We start from the raw sequence: 11,111 nt of genomic DNA on the forward strand, positions 1-11,111 counted from the left end.
AATATTGAATTAAGATGTCAGACACTACTGTCTGCTCATGCTATGGCATTTCTGTTCCTTTTCAGCCTTCCATTCTCGCATATTGTGCTGTCTTCACTTGAAACAAGTTTTTGCAAGAGTTTTGCATTTAGGTGTAATTCTTTTTGACTGAATCCATTTAGATCCACATTTACATATTTTGTATCATATCAATATCAGTTAATCAAATTGTAGACAAATATAATGCATTGATTAACTGTTTAAAGAATACAATCAAAATCCTCTTTGAAATTTGCTCTTTTTGCACACACTGCAGATTATGTGAGGAACCAGGCTCTTCTTTAACAGGGAAGAAATTCTGCACTTAAACTGGACAACAGAGATAAACTCTTGTCCAGAGCAAATCACATGAAGTGCAACATTTAAATACAATGGCATATGTGAATTCAAGGATTACAAGTGTGTTTTTTGGTAAAGAAAGTGAACTGTAAACTCATGTTGAGTTGAGATAAAACCTTCAGTAATAGAGAATACAGAAAACTAGCTACTTGTTATTGATTTGTGGTCATCAACAGTCTTAAAGTCTTTATTAGTACAAATACAGTGCAGCCACAACCAAAGAGCTGGAACACAACAAGTCTGCATGAATTATTCACTGATGACTTTCAGAAATGATTGTTTCTTCGTTAAAAAGGATTTTACCAGACTCTTGAATATTATTTTGTTCATATTAAAAGACAGGTTAAGATATAAATACATGGATCACAAAGTAAAATAGATGAATGTTGAATCAAGTAAGATCCTCCAGGTCTGCAGCATTCTGTGCATGCATGTGGATGGATAGAAGAGTTTCTCCGCTCAGTAGTACAACTCCTGATCCCACCAACCTGAGAGAGAACGGGCCATTGATTAATGAATACTGGATAGATTAAGAGATGATGATGATTATTGATGAATGGATGTTAAATGGTTAGAAGGAAGCATAAGGAATCTTTTCTTACTTCCTGGATGTCTTCTGACTCCTAACTTCCTGATCTCATCATAGACAAAGATTAGAATACCATAAGGAAGAGGAACAAACCACCACTGGACCCTGGAGAGAAAACAACATGTGACATGAGACCACAGGCCACAGCTTATTTGGCATTTAAAAAAAATAGAATATGGACCATAAATATGATTGTAGTAGAGAAGTAATTTCTACATTTATGATGTTTTAATTAAAATTTCACATTTTCCATCCTGAGCTTTGTTTTCAGATGATGACCATCTGAATGAAATTGTGTGGGGTTTTTACCTGATAGGCATGAAATTGAACATATTGGGCATCCCAGGGCAGTAACAAAGCAGATTACCCAAGCAAAGCTGGAAGACTATGGCCGTAACTAGGACACGGTTCCTGCACAGATAAACACTCTTAGAGTTAGAAGCAGGTAAATTCAGATTTAAATGTTTCAATATAAAATAGATTTACAAAAACAAAATACTGTATGCCTCTATTTGCAAATTAATGCATGAAATAACAAAATTGCAATTTTTTGAGACTCAATTTATTCAACATTCATAGATCAAAAAATATGTCTAAGGTGTTTAAAGCAGTTAATGGTTTGGTTCCCTGATACCTTTGTGACCTGCTCATTAAAAAGGAGCTGTACGCAGTTTGTATCTCGTTTCACTTGCTAAAGAACCACTTAAAATATTTAACACTGCAAAAGTAGCTAACTTGGGCTATTTAAAATGTTGAAAGTAGGTGTTAGTGAAACCCTGATACAGGAACAGAATTAGGCCTGTAAATGTTAATGCTATAAGCCTAGTGATCATCAGGGATGGGTCTTTACCAACCTGAAGAAGCCTTGCTGGAACACAGAGAGACGTCGAGTCTTCCTGATCAGCACATCTGAGATCTGACAGATCTCTATACTGACAAAAAACACAGTGTAGCAGGTGTACTCCTGGTACAACCTCTGAGTGAAGGTCTGTTGTAGAGGAGACAACATAAGGGAGGAGTTATTTGGTTTCTATACTCGCAAAAATACAAATATGCCCTTGACCCAACCACTTTCTGTAGGAGGAGACCCAAAAGAGACAAAAGGGTCCAAAGGAAGGGATCTAAAGTCCATACTAACCCATTCTTGTCCGTAGCTGTCCTGCAAGTCTTGAAGTTTAACATCCTCCCACTGAGAACGCAGGCCAACACACAAGAGTGGAAACCAGCCTTCCTGTGCCATGGCTGTGAAATAATCTGTAAAACCTGCAAAGGACTGGATGGCTCCTAAAACACAGAAAGGAGAAATGAAACACAGATCAAAAGGGTCTTTTATAATGAAGTGGTATATCAATCTAGCTCTTTTTCGGAAGAAGTGGCTAACACTCTTCCAAAGGTTCACTCCATTAGTGGCATTGAAGGAAGAAATCTGTCTGGTTAAGTACTGAACTAGAGATATGTTCAGGTAACTTTTAGATTCGTCTATTTTGTGTCCACATGAAGTAAATAATATATTACTTCAGATAGATATATAGATATTATAAGTATACATGCTTTGTTGACCAACACACACACACACACACACACACACACACACACACACACACACACACACACACACACACAAAGTCTCACCTATCTGGAAGTAAGAGTAGACAGCCAGTGCTTCATTTACCAGACGATCACGACGAGGGTTTCTTGGCTTCAGGTGCATGATGTCACTCTCTGCTTTCTCATAAGCCAGAGACACAGAGGGGAACTACAGGGGAGAGACAGAAGTAAACAATATATACTGCCTACAATATTAATAATGTCACCAGATCACCCGTCGCGTAGGATAAGGTACGTGTCACTGTGAAATGCAGACAAATATTAGACATAATCACCACCTATAATTATAATAAATAGAGAATGTAGTGACCATTGATTTTCTTGCTGAACTGGTACTAATGACTTAATTACTCACAATGTCTGTGGCCAGCTCGATGAAGAGGATGGTGATGCAGCCCAGAGGAAGAGGCACGCTGACAGTGATGTAGATCAGATATGGAGTCAGCTCAGGAATGTTCTTGGTCAGAGTGTAGGCAATAGACTTCTTCAGATTGTCAAAGATAAGACGACCTACAGACACACAGGGATACATGTACAAACAAATGACTTCATACTGATTGATTGATTTTATGGATTGCAGACACGGGGGGAAAAAAACAAAAAATCCTAAAGGATAACATGTTAAAGTGAAAACTCTTATTTCCAACATGGTCCCAAACTGGAAATAACAGACTCTTTTCACTTTCATGTGTATATAGTATAATAACCACCAAGATAAAAAAAACCCCAAAAAAACCAAATAAACATTCTATTTATTGTTTTACTTCAAATTCATTAATGATAACTGTAATAATCCAGCTAATTTACTTTGACATCATCATACTATCCATGTGGCATATTGTTCCCTTCTTTAAATCTCACCCTGCTCCACTCCAGTGACAATAGACGCAAAGTTGTCATCCAGCAGAATCATGTCTGCGGCGTTCTTGGCAGCATCTGACCCAGCAATCCCCATGGCGACGCCGATGTCAGCCTTTTTAAGAGCCGGAGAGTCATTCACGCCGTCACCTGTTACAGCTACAATGGAGCCCTGGGGGGATGAAAGATGAGAACATCTCTCAGAAGCCTGAAAATGTAGTTTGATCACATGCATATATCTCCTCCCCTGCTGCCTCTTCATACTCCATCCTCTCAGGGGACCACATTGAAATAAGATATTAGATTTACAGTGTTTATATTGATACTTTTAAATTATATGTGTAGGAAACTTTCTTCAGATGCACATAACTTTTAAAATTATCAACTGAATTCAATCATTAGTTGAAGGGTTAAGAGGGCACAGGTAGTAAAGGTGTGTTTGTGTGTGTATTAACTGTACCAGACGTTGACAACTCTCCACAATGATCAGTTTCTGCTGAGGGGACGTTCTTGCAAACACCATCTCGGGATGGTTCTTCAGTGCATCATCTAACTCCTCACTGCTCATGTCTTTCAGCTGACCACCACTGATCACACAGGCACGGGCTTCCCTGCACACAGACAAGACAGTGATAGACAGAGTTACAGTACATGCAATGAATAGACAGAAATATGCATGCATACAGAAAAAAAACAGGCAAGTCAGTCTCTCAGAATGTTGTAACTAAGTTGTAGTTATACAGTAAGAAATAAACATTAGATTGAACTGGAATGGATGGACGGCCAGTTTCTGACACAGAGATGAGCATTAGTCAAAGCGTGGACAGCAGTACCTCTTGTTGACTTGTTCGACAGGTATGCGTTTCCTCTGGGCAATATCTTCCACCGTTTCACTGCCTTCTGAGATGATACCAACATTAGCTGCTATCGCCCGTGCTGTAATTGGATGGTCTCCGGTCACCATGACAACCTGAAGTTTCAAGATACAAAAAACAAATTATTAGACAGAATACAAAAAGACACTAAGCCACCAAATGCAAATGCAGCCTCTTTTATTTTTATTTTTATTTAAATTCTGCATGACTAAAGTAACTGCTTATATTTTTCAGAGTTCAAAACCAGTCCAAACTAGCCGCATGTGTGAAAAATGTGGACACACCCTGATACCAGCAGTACGACATTTCATCACTGCGTCAGGTACAGTGGCTCTTGGAGGATCAATCATTGAAATGAGGCCAGCAAAGCACAGTCCTGAGGTGGGGAAATTCATGTCATCGCTCTCAAACCGGTAGCCACGAGGAAACTCTTTCTCATTCAGATAGAGATGGCAGAAACCTGGAAGGGGGGAGAGGATGGTTAAAAAACACACAAGAGGCAATATATTGTGTGTCACAATGGATATCACTATGTACCAATAATTAAAGAAGGCTGTCACACAACACTCAGATCGCTTTTTCTTACAGTATGTTTTAAAAAAAAAAAAAAAAAAAACATAAGAAGTGTTCTCTAACCCAGAACTCTTTCTCCCAGTCCTCCCAGGTCCATGTAGGCTGTCTGGAAAGCTTCTTTCCCCTGCTCATCAAGAGGCAGCTCCTGGCCTTTTAACAAAATGGTAGAGCAGCGCTCCAAAATACGTTCTGGTGCTCCCTTCATCACCAACAGGTAGCGCAGGTCCAGGGGATCCTCCAGTTCATGGATAGACAGCTGGAGGGAAGAAGGATAGTTGATAAGAGGCTGAATAAAGTTGGACATTAAAGTCAAAGTAGAACACTCCATATGGTCCCGCTAATGATAAAATATAAAAAAGTAGTAATGTGCCCACTCTTCTGCTTATATACAATGAAACAACTGATCATAAGGGTATAACAAGGCTTCCTGCTCTGACCTGGAACTTGTTAGTGGAGTTGAAGGGCACTTCCACTACTTTTTTGAAGCGATTACGGTAGTCCATAATGTTCCCCACGGTGAGCTCTGTGAACTTCAGCAGTGCAGTCTCTGATGCGTCTCCAACCACAAGCCTCTGTGTGTGCGACACAATAAGACACACAAGAGTAACAGAATGTAGCAGGAGTTAGTTTATGTTTGAGCATTTGAAGACATCAAAGAGTTACAGTGCAGGATAATTAAGACAGACGTAGAATGTTGTAATACATTGCAACAGTGAATTTGTACCTTAGGGATAGGCACTCCTTCCTGATCAGGTCTGAATGTAGCTCTGTTACACAGGGTAGCAATTCTCGCCAGGGAACGCCATGTCTCTGATGACTGGTCAAAACTCTGACCTGGACACCACACAGTCACAGGATTAACAGAGAATTACCCAGATGTAAAACATTATTCGACCTTTTAAAATCACTTAGTTTTAATACCAAACCACAAGCTAGCTTATTATAGCTAACATCTACAGTATATACTTAATGATTAACTTTAATCTGTTTACCTGACTGATCTTCAGTGGTATCAGCAGCATGGATGTGGTTGTCAAACCAGAGATGAGCTACAGTCATCCTGTTCTGGGTCAGGGTGCCCGTCTTATCAGAGCAGATCACTGAAGTGGAGCCTTAACACACACGGATTAAAGGTTACATATACATTATATTCATATGCATGCTATAATAGAAAAAAAAAACAGAAACAAAACAAAAAAAGACTGTGCCAACAAAGCTACTCATATCTGGTATACTAACCTAGTGTCTCCACAGCTTCCAAGTTCTTCACAACACAGTTCTTTCTGGCCAGTCGTTTAGCAGTCAGAGACAGACATACCTGTTCAGAGAAACACATGTTGTTACAGAATGACAGTACAGTGCAGACTTATGCAAACCAGATACCATAAACATGTTATACAGATAGAAATTCAAAGTTGTTGCAGTAACTCACAGTAACTGTAGCAAGCAGTCCCTCTGGCACATACGCCACCACAATGGCCATGAAGAAGATCATCGCCTCCAGGAAGGCATAGCCGATGAACATGGCGACCACAAAGAAGGTAAACCCAAAAAAGATGGCAAGACCAGCGATGATATCCACAAAATGTTCAATTTCGATGGCAATGGGTGTCTTCTCGTTGCCAACACCGCTGGCCAAGCTGGCAATCCGACCGATGATGGTACGATCACCTGTGCTAATGATCACACCTGTAGCTACACCTGAAGAGGATAGGAAGGGAGTATTTAGTTAAAACTTGAGCTCTACTTGACCTTATCCCAAAATAAAAAATAAATACAAGTAAAAACTGACAAGAGTAGAGTAAGTACTGCATGATCTACTGTACCTTCCAGACAGGTGGTAGAGAAGAAAGCAATGTTTCTGGTCTCCAGTGGATTCTCATGGGTAAACTCTGGACTCCTGGTCTGCGGTTCAGATTCCCCTGTTAAAGATGAGTTGTCCACCTGGCACAAAATACATTGAAACATTGATTATATGTCCACATGATAAAATGTGATTGAAAGGGAATGTGTGTGATAATGGATTGGGTTCCGTTTGTCCCTTAAACATGATAAAATTATTAATTATTTTGTTGTCTGCTTGAATTAGTTTTACATATTTGGACACAATAATAGAGGGTGAGAAGGTTTTAGCAGGTGCCCTAACTTTCTTCCTTATGTACAGTATGGATGTACAGTATATATGTGTGTGTTCTACCTTGCAGCCCTGAGCAGTAATGATGCGAATGTCAGCAGGGACTCTGTCTCCTCCTTTGATTTCCACCAAATCCCCCACAACCAACTCGTAGGCATTGATCTGGTTCTTCTGGCCATCACGGATCACTAGGGCTTGCTATTTTTGAAGGTTAGAAAAGTTAGATTAGCAAAAGTGAAGGGATTAACTCATGAGGAAAGATGCCAAATGAAAGAGGGAAACGAGAGGGTCGGTAAGGGAGCAAATAAAGGAAAGAGACGAAAAGAAATGTCATGACTGCAGGTGGGCATGTATAAATGGATACTGAGAAGATGAAAAATAGAGAGAAAGCCATTATTCTTAAATTCTAACTGTGTGTTGACATTGAGTTGCACTCTTTTCATCTTGTGTAGCTTACCTGTGGCACCAAATTCTTAAAGCTGGCAATGATGTTGGTACTCTTGAACTCTTGGTAGTAACCAAAGCACCCAGTTACCACGACGACAGCAATTAGGGTGATGGCCAAGTACAGCTGGAGTGAGAGAGAAGATATTACCATCAGAACAGATAGCTAGTAATGACTGGTTTTCATTGCTCTCCTCCCGTTTCTCTGTTCAACATTTTCTAATCATTTTCCATGGTGCACTAGAGCAGTAATACTGTCAATGGAAATATAACTCACATCATCAAAGCTGGTGAGGTTCCCTCTTGAGAGTTCAATTCCAAAGGCGATGAAGCAGATGCAAGCTGCGACCCACATCAGACACTGCAGTCCTCCAGCCAACTGCCTGGCAAACTTCACATACTCTGGAGTTCCTTTAGGAGGCTTCAGTTCATTAGGACCGTCTCTCTCAAAGACCTGACGGGCAAAGGTGGTGGTCAAACCCTGTGGATGGAGAACAGAAAACCAGATGAAAAACGTACTGTTTGAATAATAATAATAATAATAATAATAATAATAATAATAATAATAATTATTATTATTATTATTATTATTAAAACTAACTATGGAACACCATTGATTTGAAATCCAATGGACCCAGGCAGAGGAGAAAAATGGGGGTGATACATACAGTATGGGTAGAAAAAAGACGTGAATTAAAACAAACATTTAAGAAGAATAATGGGACACTGTCATTAGTAATTACAGAAGAAAAGTCATACCTTGGTAACATTGGTGGTGTATCTCAATTCCAGTTCTTCAATTGTAATTTCATGGTCGTCCTGCAGGAGGAGACATCACTGATTCAGCACATTTTTAAAAGGGCAAATCTGGGTGAATCAAGGTGATTTATTCATAGTTGTTTTATCAAACAACCCCCTCATTCATGGCCATTTGCTCAGGAGTATATGAAAAAAATATATATTCGAGGATGGAATACAAGCCTTCCTTCTTACTTTTCCTCACCGTACATAACATATTCACACCACTTGGCAACTCTATTCTATCAGCTGTAAATAATAGGTTGTCATGTTACAGCAATTAAAAAAAAAAAAAAAAAGTTAGTTGATGAAATCTAAACATAGATAGCCAGCACATACAACTAAATACTGTGCAATGAATTAACATGACATAATACTCGTCTCACCACTCAATACAATTTTCTCTTCCTACTCTACTAATTTTCATCAGTTAATTCTGTCTTTACTTACTATGTCCATTTCTTTCTTCATGCCCTCCAGTTTTTCGGTCTTCTTCGCCTTTTTCTTCTTCTTCTTGTCCTGTCCATCCATCTCGAACATGTTATAAGTGTCCTAAACTCAGGAAAATAATAGGAAAAATATTTATATGAATGCATATATGCATGCAGGGAAATCTCTGTCCTGTAGCTTTTATTTGTCATAATTATAAATATTTGTGACAATATAGATATTAAAGTAAAATAAAATGTACTTTTTAAAAATGCTTGTAGATTTGTAGTTTTAAATCTTGACATATGTACTGTTTGCATTATGTATTATGTATGAATGATCACGCCAACAGCTCATGAAATTAAAATATTTGAGAACTCATCTACATAAACACTTCTGGTTTGTGGAGATAACAATCTTATTTTGTGTGACATTATACATGTATTGTCAATACATTATAGAGTGAAACTCTGGTATCTTAAAAATAAAGTAAGTGGCTGAAATTGTATACAACTACATTTATTAACAGCAGCTCATCAAATATTGTTCAATTAAATGATTGGCTGGATTGATTAAGTGATTCACTGACATTAATGGAATTACCTTTAGTGGCTGACTGAAATTATAACAACTTTTATGAGAAAAACAAACTTTACACAAATAAATCTAACAGACAGTAGTCTCCGTAAAGGTAAGATGAGCTAGAGAAAATAAATTAATTAGGTAAATTAAAGTGACAGTAAAGTAAGGCCCAGTCTTAGGTTGTAAAATTAAACTGAGCTACCTAAAGCAATTCGAAGGTCTCATGCTGTGCTAATTATAGAAGGTTTAAAGTTCATAGATATTTCTTGAGTCCCAGTAGAGCTTAAACATTTCATACTCATCATCCAGACAGTGCTTTCATGCTAAAATAAGAATAAAAAGGTTTTGATACAGGATTGGATCAGAAAACAATATTAAAACCTTCTACTCTGTTTCTTTACTCTGACTGGGAAAATAAATATTGCTGAACCTTTTTCATTTATTGTGTCTGGAGACTGCAACTTGCAGCAATGACTACTGTTTAATATAACTTAACTTAAGATAACTCTTATCTGTTCAAACCTCTAACATGCTGCAGCAAAAAGAAACACTTTTTTTTTACTTCACAAAAGATTTGTCTACCTTCTCCCACAACCAGTGATAATTAAACTGCATGGCCACCAGCTAATCTGCTGGGTGTCCTACCTTGTTACTCATGGTTGCTGGTGTGACAGGGGACTGCTCTCCTAAATCGATGGAGGTCCAGACCACTCGATCCTTCTTCACCCCCGGAATTTTGGCCTTCAGTTACTTTCCAGTCCTAAACACACACCCTGTTATTCTCCCTCTCTCTCACACACAGACACAATGGTTAGAAACAGAATAAATTTTCTGGAAAAGCCTTTTATACCTGAAACTCCCCTTTTCATTTGCACATGCGCATTAACACTTTTGGATGGACACACACACACACACACACACACACAGTATGTTTAAATACGCACTTTAATACGCTGCCCTGCGTAAAATTGTACCTGAAGTAGCAACAATGTCACCCCTAGCCAGGTCACACACATTCATACAAACACACTCCTATCATAAGCTATGCGTAGGCAAGTGTGTCTTTGGTATCTCTTATCTACCATCAGCACGTTTCTTTTTCTGATTAAACTGATTGGCGTAAAGAGCACAGGAACAATGAAGGTTAAAACAGACCAATGTCACTCCTACCAGTCTGTCTGACATTGCTCTGCATCGGTTTACACCAAATGCACTACTGCTTGAGTTTTCCATCGACAATCGAGTCATTCTGGAGGTTAAACTGAGAATGGTTGCCTTGCTAAAGTATGCATCAACTGGGAAACTGTGGTTTTACTAATCCAGGGAAAACCAGCCATCTCTATAACTATGTCCAGTTGGTCAAATGCACCCACAGGAAAATAAACAGGAAGCACTTAATCAGCATGACCAATCCACAGCTTGACAGCTGTGCCACCAGGCCAGACAGCCAGTGATGCCCTGCAGCACCACAAAGCCAAATACACAAGGAGAAGACATCAGGGAGAAAATTGCCTGCAGCTGGAGTTAATCAGTTATCACACCTGATGCCAATCCCAGCTCATCAGCAGCGCTGTAGCCTCCACAGATGCAGGTTAATGGTGTCAGCATGTCCACTGAGGTTGTTTACCCCCTCCACCTGCAGGTTAAGTGACGCAGTGACTTGCTGTGTGTTTATTCTAATACTGCAGCCCCTTCTACAGCTTGTACCCCACACTGCTACCACATTTGATTATAAACTCCTCTCTGCAGGTGTCTGCACCTCATTTGTCATGCTGTCTCCACATGTTTCTACCACCATAACCCCCTAAAAACAGAATTCATCTGTTACTGCTATAATAATTTC

At 39.1% G+C, this 11,111-nt stretch overlaps 1 protein-coding gene across 4 annotated transcripts; it reads right to left on the reverse strand.

Annotated features, from left to right (window-relative positions):
- Positions 1-549: 549 nt before the first annotated feature.
- Positions 550-11,111, reverse strand: LOC121905909 (potassium-transporting ATPase alpha chain 1). Of its 4 annotated transcripts, XM_042424501.1 has the most exons (26): positions 10,439-10,757; positions 10,119-10,156; positions 9,914-10,028; positions 8,708-8,809; positions 8,219-8,278; positions 7,737-7,940; positions 7,473-7,586; positions 7,079-7,213; positions 6,708-6,825; positions 6,314-6,582; positions 6,121-6,199; positions 5,874-5,993; positions 5,606-5,715; positions 5,319-5,453; positions 4,945-5,137; positions 4,593-4,768; positions 4,267-4,403; positions 3,894-4,044; positions 3,437-3,605; positions 2,931-3,085; positions 2,600-2,723; positions 2,106-2,251; positions 1,822-1,955; positions 1,277-1,378; positions 981-1,072; positions 550-866 (listed from the first exon to the last, which is right to left on the reverse strand). In XM_042424501.1, exons 3-26 carry the CDS (start codon positions 9,923-9,925, stop codon positions 838-840), a joined length of 3,066 nt encoding a protein of 1,021 aa, XP_042280435.1. In that variant the 5' UTR covers positions 9,926-10,028; positions 10,119-10,156; positions 10,439-10,757; the 3' UTR covers positions 550-837. The 4 variants fall into 4 exon arrangements, with proteins under 4 accessions (XP_042280435.1, XP_042280436.1, XP_042280437.1 ...); XM_042424502.1 differs by lacking the exons at positions 10,119-10,156; positions 10,439-10,757 and adding an exon at positions 10,810-11,111; XM_042424503.1 differs by lacking the exon at positions 10,119-10,156 and having other exon boundaries at positions 10,642-10,757.

This window comes from Thunnus maccoyii, chromosome 10 (assembly GCF_910596095.1).
Source record: "Thunnus maccoyii chromosome 10, fThuMac1.1, whole genome shotgun sequence".
Classification (NCBI taxonomy): domain Eukaryota; kingdom Metazoa; phylum Chordata; class Actinopteri; order Scombriformes; family Scombridae; genus Thunnus; species Thunnus maccoyii.